General features: G+C 38.7%; 1 protein-coding gene across 1 annotated transcript in view; it reads left to right on the top strand.

Moving 5' to 3' along the window:
* The window catches only part of nphs1 (NPHS1 adhesion molecule, nephrin), a 59,623-nt gene that overhangs the window by 17,100 nt on the left and 22,749 nt on the right, over positions 1–19,774 (top strand). Inside the window, exons 5-14 of the mRNA XM_079481784.1 lie at positions 6,631–6,753; positions 7,022–7,103; positions 9,453–9,556; positions 11,706–11,827; positions 14,074–14,245; positions 14,801–14,958; positions 16,531–16,672; positions 16,749–16,873; positions 16,977–17,145; positions 18,167–18,296. Of these exons, the coding sequence (XP_079337910.1) occupies positions 6,631–6,753; positions 7,022–7,103; positions 9,453–9,556; positions 11,706–11,827; positions 14,074–14,245; positions 14,801–14,958; positions 16,531–16,672; positions 16,749–16,873; positions 16,977–17,145; positions 18,167–18,296 (1,327 nt within the window). The remainder of the gene's footprint in view (positions 1–6,630; positions 6,754–7,021; positions 7,104–9,452; positions 9,557–11,705; positions 11,828–14,073; positions 14,246–14,800; positions 14,959–16,530; positions 16,673–16,748; positions 16,874–16,976; positions 17,146–18,166; positions 18,297–19,774) is intronic.

Genomic DNA, 19,774 nt, shown 5'->3' with positions numbered 1-19,774 from the left:
TCAATATCTGTGATTTATTGAGAATCAAACCTACAACCTTTTTGATGTCAAAGCAATATCCTTATAGGATACACAGTGATACAGGTATTTATTAAGGTATTATATAAAAGATGCATGATACAGTAAATATATAAATTTTATAAATATAGGCTATAGTGTTAGATGTCCATGGCAAATGGCACCGGCCAACTGAAATCTCATTTCTGAGGATGTGTTCACTGCTGAGTGATCATGATCTTGGTTTTGTTCAGGCATCTCTTCAACGCCCACCTTCAGTCTCTGAGTCATGGTTTATGTCACATATGCATTATTGTCATTCACATGAAGTAACTTGCAGGGCCTGTCACACCTCGGTGTGGGAGTGTTTCTGGTTCTTTGAATAGCCAAAGACCGAATATAAATGTGAAACTGTCTCCACCCAGCTTTCTCCAGAAGTGACAAAAGTTCATGTAAGTCTGAATAAACCATTTGGCAGGTTGTTTTTTATATAAAGTGACTTTTTAAAGTGAGTCTATTTCCGTTTTCACTCATTAGGAGTAAAAGAAATTGAACTATTTTTACATTCAATTTTTTATTGTGACAACAAATCATGAGCGCAACCCCTCATCTTGCCCTAAAGCATAAAGACGAGGGTTGGAACCTGCAACCTTTTACATACCAGACCAGACTTTTGATTTTCAATAAGGTTATTTCTATTTATTTTATTTAAAATTACAGAAATGCACGTCATATTTTGGTAAATGTAATTTTAACACCTACTTTGTTATTTTGCAAGGTGAAAGTTGTTATCTTTTGTAGGAAAGACGACTTGTGTTTCCAGGTTATGGGTGGTAACCGCTTCGTACTCAATTTTGTTTATCATCCGTCACCATGTTTTACTTAAATCAAGTCTTGTTCTGTTGACTGCTGAAAGTGTTTATCATATCCGCTGGGCTACGAATAAAAGAACATAAAGGACTGGCAAGGAAAAGATGGCAGATCTCTGCCCCTGACGCACCTGCTTCAATGCACTTCAGCCAGAAACGAAATGGGAGGAGATGAGAGGAGAACTATAGAGCGAAGGGAAGGGTGGAAAGATCAGGGGTATGAAGATGAGAAGATGAGATGAAATGAGAGAGGGAATGAAAGCGAGAGAACGAGAGGAGAGAAAGAGAAATGGAACTGCTTCAATGCCTCTTAGCTTCAAAGCTCACACCTGAGCCCACCGTAACACGCGCGTGCGCGTGTGTGTGTGTGTGTTCGAGCCTTTTGAGGCATGCCTGGTCAGAGCTTGTTAACAGAGCTCATGTGGTCTAAACAAGGCTCTGATGTGTGTGCGTTCCTGATGTTTGTGTACATGTGTGAACGCCAGAGACATTGTCCAGAAACACGTGAACACATGAAAAGAGGGACTATTGCGTCTGAATTACCCCGACCTGCTTCGTGCTACCTGCTCATTTAAGAGGTCATCTTTATTGAACAATATCCAGATTCTGTTCATTTTGCTTAGCATGTATACATAATACATTAATTTCATTTTTTTATACGTCATTGATTTTCATTATCTGACACACTGGCTACATTTTTTTCCTTTTGCAGTTTTGCTTTTAAGACCTGACCAGATGAAATCTGGAGGTTTAGAAGATGATTTTTCATCAGTTAATCTGTTTAAAAATGTCAAACCTGTACGATTTTCTTTTTTCTGCAGAACACAAGAGACGATATTTAGAAGAATGTAACCGGCACCGATTCATTTGCACTGGTTTGTGTCCATCAAATAGAAGTGAATGGGTGCCGGCACTGTTCGGTTACCAACACTCTTCAAAATATCTTCTTTTGTGTTCTGCGGAAGAAAGCGCTTCCTACAAGTTTGAAAGGATAAGAGGGTGAGTAAATGATGACAGAATATTCATTTTTGGTGAGCTACACCTTTAATCTGTAATGTTTTAAACATAGAGTTGTGGATAGTTGGCATAATTTTTTTAACATTTTTGGACTGGGAGGAAGTTATTTTTAACGTAACATTATGTTCTCACTGCATATCAAACTTAACAATAAATTTGACTTGTATTTTAGAGAAAATAGTTAGTGGTGCATTGTGTTTATAATGCAGTGGTCATAGGTTCGAATCCAGGGAACACAAAAAATTAAATAAAAAATCGATTGAATGCACTGCAAACTTGCACTGATTAAAAGCATTTGTCAAATGATTAAAAGTAAATGTAACCACGCCATTTTATGGAATTACCACATAGGGTAATTTCTCCAAATAATGTACTAGTTTTAAACAATTGCTCTGTTTTAAGTACAAATGTACAATCATGTCAATTTATATGTGGAATATATGAAAAAAGCGTGTTTTTGTTTGAAAAATATTTTCCATACACAATATTTTATCATTGTTTTTTTATAATAATTTAACATAATTACATTTTAATGTTTAAGTTGTTCATTACCCAGACATCAAACATATCATCTTCCATTAAACGGACAAGACAGCATACCTTGTTTGCAGGCGGTTGCACATCACTTTTATGACAGTCTAATTTAGACATCCAAACTGTATCAACATTCATTTACACGTATAATGTGTGACTGAAGTGGAAGCTCATGTGGGAGGAAGCTGTATTGGCTGTTTATTTCACCAGTAAATGTGTTTGTTCGTGTATATTTGTGAGTTATAGAAATAGTGTCTGCAATGTAATGGTTGTATTTTGAATATCTGCTCATTCACTTGGCCTGTGCATGTGTGAATGAGTTTTGGGGGAAACATTTGCATGTTTATGTGTTTATTGATGAGCATGTGTGAGAGAATTCAGGGCTTGAGGGAGTTGGGGGGGTGTTCATCTGTCTGCACTAATGAGGCTCTTATCTTCCTTATCTGTCCATCCGTCTGCATTTGTGTAATGAATCAAATTTTGTTTTCCGCACGAGCTGTGTGCCCGCATTTATTTTATTTTTTTCCGACGTCTGCTTGGCTGGGTCAGCCGTCAGCTAAAGGTACAGTGTCAAAAATCACATGACCCGTGACAAGTCGACATCAAGCTTTAAGTATCGAGTCATTGCACTATTTCGTGCAACCCTAGAAACATCATGGTGAATTCCATGCAAGGGGACCCGTGGTGTACGTAGATAGAAATGGCTTATTCTAAGGTAATAAAAACATAACGCTTCATTATGTGAGGTCTTTATACACATCTGAAGACATAGCTATGTGTATTTTATTGCATTTATGTCAATAATTCCTTTAAAAAAATTACACATAGCACCTTTAAGACATACAATGGGATTAATATGAAAGTGTAAGAGTAATTGCCCCAAAACTCCAATTATGATTTCATGAGGTCTTTAAAACAATGTAATGTTCATTAAGCTGTGTCCCTCAAGGGAACTGTTGTTCGGTCCCCACAATGTGGTTGATACCTGGTTTTACTGTCCGTATGGGGATATTTGGTCCCCACAATGTAGGCAAACCTGACCCACACTCTCTCATCATCTCCTTCACTCTTAAAAAACAGATTGCTGAACACACACACCTCCTTTCTACCGCAGCTCAACTGCAGCAGACAGAAAGAAAGAGGGTGGAAATGAGGGAAGTGTAGAGCCAAGTGGAGGGAGCGAGAATGAAAGATGAAGCAGAAAACACACCGGGAGATGGAGAGAGAAAATTGCTCTACCTGCTTGTCTGGTTCGCGAGCATACCATCACTCTTTACTGGGAATGTATATGCCCGAACAATGTCCTCACGAGCACAACAAGTGATGAGCCACAGTTCATCTGCAGAGAGAGAGAGAGAGAGAGAGAGAGAGAGGGTGGTGATAGTGAGTGAGAGTGAGAGGGAATTCTGAGCAGTTAAAAAGAGAGATAGATAGTGTGTGAAGGAAAAGAGAAAACAAATGCATCTCATTATCTAAGCGCGCTCCTCTGCAGTGCTCTTCCTTAGCCATCAGTGTCTGTCCACGCAGATCCAACTGCTTGCTATAAACCAGCTGAGGCCTTAGTCTTGCCCCATCTGTCTCTGTGTAAAGCCCCTTGTGTCATGAGGTGGAGGTGCGCACAGCAATAACGCCCCCTAGTGTTTGGACTTCAGGGGCGACATTGCCCATCTGAAAAACAAGAGAAAGGTGCGAATCTAGAGTTGTTTACTTTATTGTTTTGTGTAGTTGTTTGTCGTGACCGAAATAGTATTTTTATCTTATCTTAGTCTTTTCAGCCAGACTCAAGATTAGAAATGGTTAAAGATCACGTATCAGAGGTCAGTTTATGTCGATCTCCTTAATCTGACTATACAGCATTGCATGGGTCGTATCTTCGAAGAGTATTTAGTTTGATCAAATTTATAAAAGAGAGATACAGCTGTATGATTATTATCGAAAAAACACCAGCAGCCTGTGGTGGTAGTGGGGAAAATGGGACGGAACTACAGCACGAGCAAGCAACACATCATCACATTAATCCCTTCGTGTTTTGTACATTATGCACGTACACGCCGATTGCCAACAAAACACAGACAAATGACTTATTTGACTTACAGCGTGCTGTTCACGTCCGGCATCTTTTAGCACAGGGACCGCGCTATCTATCAGTTTCAAGCGTTGTTCAATCCAGTGTTATATCCACCGTTTATACGACATCCATCACTGAAATGCCGTGAACAAACAGACACGCTTCGCCGATAATCTTGATGGTAAGCGGGTCTCGTTCATCGCTTGGCTCGTGGGCGGGCCATTTCTTCCGCCTTGCCGTGCTTTTCCAGCAGAATAGCCAATACAAGGAATAGGATCCCTTTGACGACACAGGGATCCAGAATTATAAAAAACTTTCCTGAACAAGTTGGAGTGCTGGGGAAGTGTGTGAAGTACAGAAACACTTCGTTTATTAACAATTTGATCACTTTAAGCACGAGAAGCCAGCGCGTTTAACAGTGTGAAGAAGTCAGAATGCATGGCATAGCATGATTCCTGACCTTTAACGTTGGAATTAGTTTATTCTTAACTGTCTATTTTTCATTTAAAAAAATTCATGAATGTATTCATTTTTATTTAGTTATTCTTCTTGTAACTAGAAAAAACGGATTAATGAATCTTTCATATTTTATATGGAATTTAGAATATAATTGGTTTAACTGTAATTCTTTTTTTAGTTTAGTTAAGGTGACTTCTGTGTTTTCCGCGTCATGAGCGTTGCTTTAGCCATTAATGTTTTATTTAAATGCTTTGCGCTCTCTCTTGAAGAATGCGTCTTCTCAACAGATTCTTGTCTTCCTTTCAACTTCCGAAATGATTCTCTTTCACACTTTTATAACAACCCTGTGTCGAGCTCGGTGGGAAAAACACGCCGCTTGGGTAAACTTGAACAGTGCCACATTATAGCTCGATTCGTTTGAACGGAGCACGAGAAAAGGATTTTCACTCGCGTGCGTCAAAAATGCGCAGAAGCGCTCTCTAGCCCCGAGCGACGCAGGCGAAAGTTGCGCGTCAGACAGGCGAGCGCTTTGATCGGTGGCGCGCGCGTCTCTTCCGCTGGAGGTGATTTCCACCACTGTTGCAGCCGCTGTTTTTTTTCCTACAGATTAACATTTAGTGAATTTCCAGAGGCTTGTCGACAGCGCAGACCCTGCGCTTCACCATCCGTCTGTGACGCACAAGCGTTTCAATTGATAATGATTTGGTGCGCTTCTGCAGGAGGACAGTAGCGCATAAGCTCTGAAAAGAAAACACGCGAGGAACGATGAGAGGCGCTTTGAGAAGTATCTGAGATAACTGTGTCGGCATGTTTTCAGGGTTTGAGATTTGCATTACATGCTTAAGGGGTCTACAAGCGTGGAAGCCTGTGGTTCCCTGCTGAAAAACAATAGACGTTTCTATGGATGCTGTTACAAATACCCGTTTTAACCATCGCCTGAATTGAAACCATCTCCATATTCTTTTATGTACTGTGTTTGGGCCTCATTCCTGTATGATTTAATGGTATTCTTCTGTTGGTTCCCATCCCACAAACAGAACCCTCAGCATTACCCGCAGACCATTATAGTTACCGTCAAAAAACCCAAACTATATTATTATAAACTATTCTAACTATTAAATGAATTACAATTTATTTGATGGTGTCTATTGTTAGGGTTAGTTCACAATTCACTTTTTTTGTTGTTGTGTTCGTCTAGCGCGTGCATGCATAGCAACATCTTTCTCTTCCCCGACTGAACCAACAATCTGAAAGTTTACACATAGCAACATGAGAGTTGATGTTTGACAATGTGTCAACAAGCAGCCGTGCAGTGGTTTTATTGAATAAGGAAAGAAAGAAAACAACGGAATGAGATGCTGGTTGAGAAGATGTGGCCAAGAAGGAATATGAGATGTTTTGGGATGATTGTGACGCACAGCCTCTCGCAACACCTTTCCTATTGCACATGACGCCAAAAGCCCTTTCTTCACATTTAGCTTACTTCTGGGGACATTTTTCATCGATTTCACTAGTCGCTCAGAAGCTTAGAAACACGCATGCGTGTTTGTGCTGGTGTGTGACAGGAGAGCTGTGGAATATCTTTTCAGCCAGACACCAAATGAGCTTGTAATAAAATAATGTATTGTGACAATCCCCTGCTGGTTAATCTCTCCTCACCTTCCTCTGCTCTCTCTCCTACCTAAGTCCCGCCCTCACAACCCTACATCCAGCTGGAGTCTGATGAGCCGTGGGTGGAGGGAGAGGAATACACGGTGACCTGCGTCGCTCCCGATGCCAAACCTCCGGCAGATAACAAGATGTTCAAAGGTACACCATCGTTTACGGGCTCGACTCATTATTAAGTGTCTTTTTAATGAGAGACTCCCACTGTACATTCACAATCTCTATGGGAGCTTTAATATAAATGGCCATGAGATCAATCCACGAGAAGACTTCATGATTCATTTACTAAGTTGGTATCAACCTCTGGCAAGACGTGCCCCGAGGCAACTCACTGACTCTAAAACGTCTCCACATTGAGTTTTTTCTCCCCGCTTTTTTGATCCTTTTAATGTTTTCTGGTCTCTTCTTTCAGACGGAGAGGAGCTGACCGAAACCGATTCTTATACCTTGTCAGGCTCGCAGGATAAGCTTCTGAACACAAACACAGAAGTCACGTAAGTTAGCATGTGCTCAATGAAAAAAGGTTTTTTTTGATGTTGAATACTTTTCTCAATGTGCAGTTTATCATGTTTGTGTACTGTTAAATAAAGACGGCCAGACTAGGCATGCTTTCAACAACGCTCTTTAATCTTCAAACTTCCGCAAAACCCCCCCACTAGGCAGCACTAATCGCTCACTCCACAATCAGGCATGCCCAATCATTACCGAACTTAATTTGTGAACAATATATATATTCCTTACAGTGAACACAACAGTATGACCTTGGAAATGTATGGTTGTGAAATTAAAATATATATACACTCACCTAAAGGATTATTAGGAACACCTTTTCAATCTCTCATTAATGCAATTATCTAATCAACCAATCACATGGCTTCAATGCATTTAGGGGTGTGGTCCTGGTCAAGACAATCTCCTGAATCCCAAACTGAATATCAGAATGGGAAAGAAAGGTGATATAAGCAATTTTGAGCGTGGCATGGTTGTTGGTGCCAGTCTGAGTATTTCACAATCTGCTCAGTTATTGGGATTTTCACACACAACCTTTTCTAGGGTTTACAAAGAATGGTGTGAAAATGGAAAAACATCCAGTATGTGGCAGTCCTGTGGGCGAAAATGCCTCGTTGATGCTAGAGGTCAGGGGAGAATGGGCTGACTGATTCAAGCTGATAGAAGAGCAACTTTGACTGAAATATCCACTCGTTACAACTGAGGTATGCAGCAAAGCCACAACACGCACAACCTTGAGGCGGATGGGCTACAACAGCAGAAGACCCCACCGGGTACCACTCATCTCCACTACAAATAAGAAAAAGAGGCTACAATTTGCACGAGCTCACTGAAATTGGACAGTTGAAGACTGGAAAAATGTTGCCTGGTATGATGAGTCTCGATTTCTGTTGAAACATTCAGATGGTAGAGTCAGAATTTGAATGCTTTCAGCACCTTGTTGAATCAATGCCACGTAGAGTTAAGGCAGTTCTGAAGGCGAAAGGGGGTCAAATACAGTATTAGTATGGTGTTCTTAATAATCCTTTAGGTGAGTGTATATTTCACTTACGGAAACCTGTACGAACACGGGGGGAGTGTGTCGAGCACAGAAATACTACGTAACTTGTTTTTTGACAAGTTGACCATGTTAAACATAAGAAGACAGCACGTTTAACACTGTAAAGAATTCAGAATGCATGACAGACCATTGCACCACTCCTTTAAAGGGATAGTTTGCCTTTAAAGGGGTGCCTTTAAAAATTCTATCGCTCTCTAGTTGTTCCAAATGGTGTCAATGGTGTTTGGTTACAATCATTCTTCCTAATATCTTTCTCTGTTTTCATCGTAACAAAGACATTTATACAGATTTGGAACAACTCGAAGGTTAGGAACAACAGAATTTTTATTTATGTGAACTATATTACATTGTTTATCAAAGAAAAAAGCCTTCTTTACCCTGCTTCACAATGAGCTTATATGTAATAATGATTTGTCATTTAAGCTGTCAGATACGATTTTGGGATCGACATTATTTGTCACTGGGTTTTGCCAATATCTGACCAAAAGCACAGTGCTTTTTCCATTTCCTGTAAAACAGTAAATTTGGACATCCGAGGTTTAAAAAGGACAGTGAAAATATATAATTTCACAGTGCTATTATTAATCATAAAATAAACAATGTTTGGGTTTGCATTTTTAACATAATTTCTCACATTGTTCCTAACTTGTAGGATGTTTTTTTTAAATAGAAGATTGAAATCAAGCTCTTAGCAATCCAGGATGTACTTTTTAGCAATTGCATTGGCTAAGTTAAAGCTTTGTAATTTATGAAACCTTAACTGAGGCAGTTAAAAAAAGGTAGATGTACTCAGTCACTAGCAATTTAGAGTTAGGCTTGAGTTACACGACTCTCTTGGTATAGAGCATTTCAGTGTCAACATCTGATACATTATACGGTCAGTAGTATCTTCCCCATTTCAATAGTAACATGAACATTAAGGCTTTTTTTAAATTAAAACCTCTTCAGTTTTACATGCAGTGTAATTACTTGATGCATCTAGACTTTTAACTGCAGACTCATGAATGTTTATCCTATCGACAAGTGCCAAAATCCATACGCAGTTTGACAGAATATCTGAAAAGGGTTTGTTCCACTTAAGCTGCGCACTTGAATAAGGTATTGCTGACAAATCAAATCACGAAGCCCAGGTACGTAAGTGTGCATTGGCGGTGCTCCAGGGTGGCAAATGGAGTAATGTTGTAAGCTCAGTGGGTTTGTGGGTAATTGTGGCAACGGTGGGAAGAAAAAGTGGCACACATTAAGGCAAGCCAGCCTCTCTCTTTCATTACAGCATCAGGGCGAAGAGCTCAGACGACGGGCGGCGGTTGACGTGCCGAGCGAAAAACCCAGCTCTCCATGGATCTCTTGAGGCCAGCCTCACCATGAGGGTTTACTGTAAGCATCTTGCTTCGTGCTGTCTTCATTTTTGGTAGCAAATGTTCAGACTTGTCTACAAAATGTAAGTTGGTCAGGAGCTGCCAATTCCCACTGAACGTGAAGTATTAACTATTAATTAACTATATGAATTAATCATTAATGTTGGTGCATGCATTTTTTATTTCTCTGTGTTATACGCCAGTGGACTAGATATTTTAAATCTCACTTCAAGCTGGGTTGAATTAAATGGAGCACTTGCTGTAAATAATGAAAATCAAACAGTAAGTTGAATTTAAGACTTTGGCAGAAAACCAATGACTTAGTCATGAATTGTCTTATATTGTGAGTTCATGGCCACAGCCTACTGGGTGACTCATATTCAATTGGCCCTTTTACCTGTCAAGTAATATTCCTTTTGCTTGCCTTTTAGACAGAAACAGCATCTGGTGTATCTAAACGTTAATAAAAATAACGCAGAACACCTTTCAGATCAGATTAGGTCACTACCTACAGTATGCATGTGTCATATTATTTTTAATAAATAATATCCAAACCCTATTTACCATTTACATTCAATGAAATGTATTATAAAGAAATACAATGCTGGTCTTCGTAGAGTTCATCCAATGTGAATATGAAATAGCGTTTTAGCTCTGCTGATATCATCTTTAAGAGATACGGTCTGTTTTGATGGACAAAGCCTTATGTTGTAAAGCGCTCCAGAGCTTTAAAGCTATGGATACAATGTATGATATGAATATAAACCGGAATATGGCCGAAAAAAAGGTTTAAGCTGTTTTATCTGTTAGCTCAAAGTCAATTTCGTAAAATTGTTATGGTTATTAGGCAAGCTTTAAAGAATTGTTTAACGCAAAAATAAAATACAATATTTTATACATTTATTCAACCTCATTTCATTAAAAACCTGCATGTGATTCTTTCTTTTCTATAAATGAAGGAATTTTCATTTTTGGTTAACCATCCCTTTATATCCTGTTTTTAAAAAGGACTTCATAACCACATTCTCATGCACTTGAATGTTCACCACAGCAGGTCTCAGCCTAACGCCAATCACATTTTTGTTTTCTCTGCTCTCTAAATTTATGCTTTAAAACACAAGGCTCACCCCATCCCTCCAGCTCATGGTTCCATTAACGGCCAGCCAGTGCAATAAGTGCTAATGTAGCAGAACCGATGGCCAGCATTGCTGTCTTACTCAGCACGCCTGGCCCATCAAATCCAACTTTTCGCTGCCCATTTTCATCGGCTGCAGATTGTGAGCAAGACGGCACTTTGTCATGGCAGTCTCTTATCCGTCCATCGCTCCCGCTTCCAAACTGATTGGGGCAATAACAAAGAGCGGCCCGGCCCCGTAATTTATTTTACGGCAAATGTATTATTCAGGAATCCCACGGTAATTTATTCATGTTCCGCATTGCCTTATTACGGTTTAAACATCTGTTATTTTGGTTTATGGACTGGTGCCAGTGTGTGGGGTGCTCTTTATACTTAATGGTTTCATCAAAGGGACAAGCAATGTCCTCACGCCGCAGTCCTATTAAATGGCATCCATTTAACAATGTTGTATTGGGACTTAAATTGAGTTGTGCTCTTACTGAAGTTCTGATGCTTTAACTTCATTTGTGTGTGAGGGGTATTTTCAGGGAACAAAGGAAATATTCTTTGTTTAAAAAATCCTATAATTAAAAAGCCACAGGTGTTGCTCTATTTATGGAAAAATGGGAAGTGTGCAAACAGACAAATGTTACAAATTACTCGCCATTGATTAACGGGACAGTTTACCCAAAAATAAAAAATCTGTCATTTACTCACCCTCGAGTTGTTCTGAATCTGTATACATTTCTTTGTTCTGTTGAATATATTTTGAAGAATGTTGGAAAGCAAACAGTTCTTGGCCACCATTGACTACAAGTGTAAGAAAAAATATTTTTGTGTTAAACAGAGCAAAGAAATTGACCAAAAGTCTTTATACTGTGGTAGTCAATGGTGGCCCAGAACTGTTTGGTTACAAGCATTCTTCCAAATATCTTTCTCTGTGTTCAATGTATTCAGATTTAGAACAATTCGAGTGTCGGTACATGGTGACGGAATTTTCATGTCTGGGTGAACTGTTCCTTTAACCCTTTATTCTCCTTTCTCACTTCAGTCCCCCCGCAGCCTCCAGTGATACTGGGCTTAGAACATGACGAAGTAAAAGCCGGCACTCTTCTCCGTGTGGTGTGCATATCTTTTGGTGGAAACCCTTTGGCCACTTTGCATTGGACTAAGGTGAGAGACATCAGAATGAAACCTTCGCTTGTTTTACCTGCACTCTTCATCTGAAACACTCGGCCTGTTTCTCTTACGGAAATAGGACCACATGTTACGTTAAGCAGGTTAGAGTTAGATAAAAACCGATGGGCCGCGTCATTTATCATTCAACAATTAAAAGTCCATTTACTTAAATGGTTTGCGGACTAATTGCCTTGACTATATTACCAGACGAAAGGCCACAGTCAAAGTCACAAGTTTGTCAAAGTTGGCAAGGTTTCTGTTCGAGATATTTGGCACGTAACCGCAGGAGATCGGGAGTCACTGGTAGCTACAGCTCGAGCAGATAAATAAATGCAATGCAATGTTCACTTATAAATAATCTCCGGGCTCAGGGTTACTGGTGCAGTTGATTGAGTTTTAAATGACCCTGAATCCCCACTTAGGTTTACCAAATGATGCTTCTTGACTGAACCTCACACGGATAGACAAATAATTCATTTAATCGGGATACACATCAGAAAAAGTTATATTTGAACCTTGACTTGGGTCTAATGCTAATATATTGAGGCTTTGGTTAATAAATATGCATTATATTGTTAATGCTGTATAGTCAGGGTTAATAAAAGCAGTCCAATATGAAGGCTGGTCTAATTAGGGGGTCTCTGTGACTATATAATAATCTATATTTATTATTTATACACTGCCAGACAAAAGTATTAGGACATTTATTTATCTTGTTCATATTTTTTTCTCATTTTTGAATAAAAGTAAGCTTATCAACACATGTGGAATAACACAGTTGTGTTGCGACAAAAAAAGAAAAAGAAAACATGTTACTTTTTCGCATCATTAGTCTTGTCACTTTTTGCCTAGAAATCGCATATTCGCTCTCGTTTTTTCAAGCAGCTTCATGAGATTTCAAATTGAACATTTTTTCAAGGTTTTCCCATCTATTCTGCGCTCTTTATGGCTCTTTTTTTCATTATTAAGTGAAAGTTCAAAAACGAAATTATATTTTTTGTCTTCAGACATTTAAGTATACACCTTCAGATCAAAACCACTTTTGTCAGGTAGTGTATTAACTTTGCTTTTATATGTAAATGTAAATATAAATATGCAGTGTTGACTGACTGGGATGATAGTGTGTTGATACTTATAAAGAAAGATAATGGTTCTCAACGGTAGTTAAGTGGACATTAAAGTGAGACTTTGTATTGCGAAGGCAGCGAATGATAGTGTATTTATGTAAAAAAGGTACTTTGGAGATTAAACAGAATAAGCAAAAGCAAAGCTTTTTCTCACAGCTATTTAAAAATTCTTATAGAGTTTAGGGCATTTTGTCTTGAGAATGGCTCTTGGGTAATGTTAAGTGGACTTCCCGCCTGTAAATGTTTCTCTCAAATAGCCCATTCAGACGCTATAATACATTTATTTGTCTTTTAATTCATCCATTTATTTAATTGCAGAGCTGGGTTTTTTTTGTCCGTGCACTAATTTTGCAGGCCTAAGGGAGAGTTGAGAACTTTATTAAATGGCTGTTGTTTAAAGAACGGAGATGAGCGGTCGAGATTTAAATCATACTGTAAAGGGTCGGCAGCTGATTCAACTTTCGGATTCCTATAGTGTCCTGCAAATGAACTCGCACTTTAGTTTGATCGGATGTGTCAGGTGTGACATCCCTAATCATTTTCAGCTAATGCAAATGTAAGCATCTGCGTCACCGTTGAGTGCTGAGCGATTTCCTGACGCGTGACTGCAATGCGTGACTGCAATGCGTGACTGCAATGCGTGACTGCAATGAGGACTTTCAAAATATCTTTCTCTATATGTGCAGGTAAAGAAACTGTAATTGCTCAAGCTAAAAAAGTACATAATTGGACAACATGTCATTTAGAAAGAGTTACTGAATACACTGAAGCTATATGGGTAGTATATGATTATATTCATTTATATAACCAAATGGAAACTAGTGATAAACTAGTACAGGTAATAATGTAATAATGAATATGGAAAATCCCTTCATATTAATAGAGTATATTGTGCCCTATTTTTACAGATTTGTTTAGAATGTTTGGTGTGACAGACTAAAAAATGAAGAAAACAAACCATTAATATTATATATTTGTTATTGTTCATATTTATAATATAAAATAGCAATGAAGATCAATCTCTTTTGTGCTAGTAAGTTTTTTGTTTCTAAATGTTTGCTGTCACACATTAATTGCACATTCCTTTGTCAATCATTCCTGTTTTTTTCCCAGAACGGAGAGGTTCTGTCCACTAGTTGGGAGGTAGACACCGCCAAACGTAAGGCCAGTAGCATATTAAGGATGGAGGTGAAGCCAGAGGACAACCATGCAGAGCTACAATGTGAAAGTGTCAATCAAGTGTCTCGCTCACCAATGTCCCTAACACGCACCCTTACTGTGCTGTGTGAGTATAAAGTGCTATAAAAGACATTGAAAGTGAGATTAAAATCAAGTCAGGCTGTTCAAAAAGTAACGCAAGTCGTTCACATCCTAGCCTTGGGCTTCATCTTTAATAACAAAATGTCACTTATCAATGCAAAGCCAATTACATATGGCGATATTATTATGACAAGCAGATCAGGTCAATACTTGTCGCTACTTGCATTTTGTCTAATCTCTCATTAATGAGTGATGGCTAGTGATAACCAATTACACGAGTCAAATACCAATCTAACATCATGAATGTAGCCTACTTGAAACGTTAAAATGTGTAACTTATCAAGAATACATCTGACAGCGCACAAGTACTGATAAGAGCCTGCCATTTATGAAAGATAAGATTTCTAAAGACATATTTCATTGATCATCGGGATCATTATTTCAGGATTGTTAGAAGATCAGGAGAATGTGTCGTAGTGGTCTCAAATCCGGGCGTATTTAAAGGGCTTGCTGGGCAGATGTGCTGACTGTACATTTATCTTCTCTGTGTTTCTGTCACGGTAATCACTTTTCCTTATAGTTGAACCTGATGTGGTTACGCTATTGGGCTCTTTCGAAGCCGTGGTGGGAGAGGAGATCAATTTGAGCTGTTCCACTTCCTCCAGTAATCCGCCGGTCCAGATCCGCTGGTGGCTCGGCTCCAAAGAGCTAAACCAAACCATTAATATTATCTCTGAGGTATTTCACATGACACTTATTATTATAATAGTCAAGACCAGAGAATTTATTTTAAATGGATTTAAAAATGAATATTGAATTTGTTTTGTATATTTTTAGGGAAGTAATTCCATTACTTCAGTTGCATTACTGTGCAAAGGTTGTGGGTTCAAAGCTCAAAGCTGGTGTCTCAATATACAGTGGCATTGACCATGATATTAAAACCCACGATTGACGATACAGTGTTAATTCTACATAGTAAATAATTCAGCACCCATTTAAAGTTTTGCTTTAACAATGCTTACAAACTTTAAACCCTACATTTGAATTTTAAGTGTGATTTGTTATAGCATTATTTGTGAATAAAAAAACATTTACAATAGATATCTAAATGACTAAATATCATGATAATATTGTAACCGTGAATTATTTTGGCCACAATAACCGTGAAGTAAAAATAAGATTTTAAGTCACTTAAAAAAATCACAAGTCACAAAAAATTTATTTTGGAAATGGAAATGTATGAATGGAAAGTTACGAAGAATCCGTTTTTTCGTAGAAGCAATAACGTGTATTTTTTATATTTTGAACCTAAGATACTTCCCACAGTAAAGGGTTGCTAGTATTATTGTTAACCTTGGATGATATTTTTCTAGGTATTAGTTTAGAAACAGTTTAGAAACATTACATGACAGTGCTCAAATGCTTGTGGCACGCTTTTCTAACAAGTAATTTTTACCCATCCTGCATCTGTCATGAGCTCTCTCCTCCTAAGGAGTGCCGGAATGATGCTCCTCAGCTTTGTATTTGCCTTTGGTTTTGCCATTGGTTTAAGACTTGCAGGTTCACCTGCTAAGTCATGAACAACAATCATACACCAACAGCCAAAGGCATGTGATAAGAGAAAATAACTTCGCGAGTCTTGACCCGACAGCGCCTCAATCTCTATCATGACACTGCTTTTACCCTAAATTCTATTAGCGAATTCGTAATATTCTGTGGGATCAGGCGCTTTTAGTGACTCTGTTTTTTAATCTGTCGTTGGTCCTCTCCAGGGGTTGATTTGAATGAAACGTAAGTGAATAAAAGCCGACTCGAGGCGGCTCGCCGCCACACAGGACCCTTGTTCATTTAGTGCTCTTTTACATCTGATCTTTCATTTACATGACAGAGCTAATTCACGATTCTCTTTCACTTTCCGAGTGGCTCTTTGGGACATGTTTTTTATGTTAGTTTGGACCGTAATAAACTAGGAAGATGCGGGTGACCCTCTTAGCGGGTGTCAATTAGAGCTCAGCAAATGAACAGAATTATAAACTGTATTGGGTTAGTTATGTTCATTCTGCAAAAAAAGACTTATTTTGCAAACCGTTTCCTTCAAGTTACATACGATGTAGGAAGGTTGTCGTATATTATTGTCTGTGTTACTTTTGTTGTCTATGTGTTTCTGTGTGCTATGGATTAAAGTGTAAGTGGTAAAATGTAAAGGATGTTTCATTCAGTCGAATTGTATTTGTATGCGAAAGATACTAGAACTTCTCAGAGCTATTGCACATATTTGCAAAAACTGACTGTATTGTATTTGTGTTGCAGGGAGATGATGGTGGTATGGTGACGTTTTCTAACCTGACGTATAAAGTGTCACACGAGGACAACGATCTTACACTGACGTGTGAGGCGTTTAATAAAGGCACCCGCTTCTCCAACGTCCAATCCAGGCAGCTCATTGTTTACTGTGAGAGATTGCCAACCTCTTACTTTGTGTCGTTTTCATCTCCGTGTTTTGTTTATGTAAAAACATTTTTTCTCAGATCCTCCTCAGAAGGTTTGGATAGATGCTCCTCCACCGGACGAGATCTTGTACTCGGGGTCAAACGTTCGGTTAGTTTGCTTTTCAACTGGTGGGAATCCAACAGGGCAGCTGGTGTGGTTGAAGGTGCGTTGTCATTATGACCAAAATATCGATGTCTGTTGTCTATTTTAATCAAATATGTTATGCTTGCAGTTCAAAATGTAATCGATTTATTTATTGTGTGTAGAATGGCAAAGTAGTGCAAACCGCATCAAAGCAGGTATCATCAGAGCGTGGTGTATCTCGAGAGCTCCCCCTCAACCTTCAGCCCAGCGACAATCTGGCCACCTACCGATGCGACTCCTCCAACAAGGCCAAGAAAGTTATCTCTGCCCAGACCAAACTCAGGGTTTTTTGTAAGCCATTGAAACTCTATATGTTACTATGGGACATACACCTAATATTTTGGTCTCTGTATCATTTATGTAGAAGATTTTGTGGTATACAATTGTATTAAAATAATTGTCAGTATATACAGCTGTAGATTGCTGGAATAAAAATATGTTCTGTTTTTTTAGAATTTACTATTTATACGTACTGTAATTTTCTCACTGTTTTCATTTGTCCTGTCGTGCTGTCAGTCTTTTACATTTCTGTATGGATGACTGAGATTTGATTTAGTTAAAATCAAACAAACACTGGACGAAAATGACCACGATACTTTCAGAAATGCTGATTAAATAAATCTGCGGCTGTATTGTTCAAGAGTTTAGGGTAATTTAAAGGGGAAGTTCACCCAAAAATCAACTTTGTGTGATTTTTTTACTCCTGTTTAGAGAACTTCTGGCATTTTCGGAGCACAAATAAAGATATTTAGGTGACATCCAAGAGATTTCCAGGCCTCCTCATACATCATGGTGTCCGTTTTTGCCAAGGTCCAGAAAAGTACTAAAGACATTGTTAAATTGCTCCAAATCTCTCAGATGTAACCGAAATATCTTCATTCGTGCTCTAACGCAGTAAGTTCTCGAAACGTGTTTAATGTCATGTGGGTGAGTCCAAAATCACACCAAGTAGATTTTTGGGTGATCTTCCCCTGTGAGTGAAGGGTCTCTTTACAAACCTTATGATTTGAAGCTATATACTTACATGTCTCATCTTGAAAAACATCTTAGTTTTTTTAGTACAAAACAAAGGTTTTATTTAGCTAAAATGTTTTATTCAATATCAAAAGTTTCACTTCTGTTTACATCTCATGGTGAGACCTCAAGAAGATGATTTATAAATGGTTAAATACATTTCTGCACAATTGGCTTAAAGGATGACTACATTGAAGATTCTTGATTTATTTGGGATTTTTGGGTCAAAACGTATTTGCCAGTTGCATTTGTGTTGTCAGTCTTAATCTTAAATGTTGTAATCATCTCCCTGGTTTAGTTCCAGCTATAAGTGTGAAGATCAAGGCCAAACAGGAGGAATTACGTCAGGGTGAGACGCTGGATTTGGAGTGTCTGGCTGGGAGCAGCAACCCCAGTGCGAACATCAGCTGGAGCCTCGGCCCTGTCAAGTACTAAAACTCTCCCTTACACAAATACAGACATCAAAGCCACATTACAGACATACAGAAATACACACACAGGCTCAGCTAATACTGTATTACTTAGTCTGACGCCCTGCAAGTGCTCCATAGAGCTCCCGAAGGAATGCTGTCTTGTATTTTAAATCAGAAAGCACATACCGTCTGATTTATCTAAATCAATAAACTGCAGAGCGTTGCCTCCTAATCCACACAACAAAACCACTGTTTTACGCCGAATTCAGCATCATTGGTGTGCATTTTAGATGAATGTTACTTCAAAAACGCAGATGCCATGGGATGCAGCTAAATGGATTACTGTTGATGCACATCTGTCAAGCTTTGCTCATTTCCTCACGGAAAAAGAGCAGAAACGGGGCTCATTCTGAGCAGGAGAGCTCGATAACTGCTTTTAGGTGGATCAGGAAGGTGTGAAGTGTTTGCTAAAGCAGGCAGGCAGTTGACAGTCCGTCCAGAGACCTTTTTCTTGCCTCTGTATTAAGCTTCGACAGACAGCCTGTGATCACAAAGTCATTACCCGGTTAGAGTCGGTCTCGGGTGCTGTCAATACCCGAACGAATGAAGAAATTCCACTTTACGGCAGTCGTGAGCAGATTAGAAGCGGTGTTATAGCAGCCGGGCTAGACTTTATGGCTTAGCTTTATTTCTAAAGTAATTCAATAATGTTTGTAGTATTTGTGAGAAGTCTTTTGTTTGGGAGAGGAGGGATTCGTTTGGTGGAGGAAAGATTTGTTTTTAGAGTCTTTGAGTGCTTTGTTAAGTAGAGGAGTGAATCGTTTAGAAAAGGACCTACTTTGGCGTGATTTGTTTAGAAGAGGGGCGATTAAAGAAGAATGATTCATTAGTGGAAGAGTGATTCATTTAGTAAACGGTATAGGAGGGTTAGAGGAGAGATTTGTTTAAAAGAAGAGGGATCGTTTGGTAGAGGATTGATTCGTTTAGTAGATGAGTCATTTGGTTAATAGAAGAGTGCTTTGTTTAGTAGAGGAGTGATTCGTTTAGAAAAGGAGTGACTTGTTTTGTAGAGCAATTTTTTTATTATAAGGGGAGAGATTTGTATTATAGAGGATAGATTCAATTAGAAAAGGGGGGATACGAGGATAAGAAAACATGTATTTGCTTTGTATACTGTGGTAGGCCATATGAGGCCAGCGTCTGCTAAATGACTAAATGCAAATGTACGAGGAGTGACTCTTTTAGCACATGGGTGATTCATTTAGAAGATGAGGAATCCAGTTAAAAGAAGAGAAGTCTTTTTTTCAAATGGATGAGTGATTCATTTAGGGATTCGTTAAGTAGAGTGATCTGTTTAGTACAGAGGTGATAAGTTAAGTAGGGGAGTGATTCCTTTAAAAGAGGAGTGTTCTTTAGAAGCAGAGAAGTGATTCATTTTGAAGAGCAGTGATTTATTCATAAGAGGAGTGATTCGTTTATAAGAGGTGTGATTA

This window comes from Barbatula barbatula, assembly GCF_947034865.1.
Source record: "Barbatula barbatula genome assembly, chromosome: 19".
NCBI lineage: Eukaryota > Metazoa > Chordata > Actinopteri > Cypriniformes > Nemacheilidae > Barbatula > Barbatula barbatula.
This window is presented reverse-complemented; position numbering and strand designations above follow the sequence as displayed.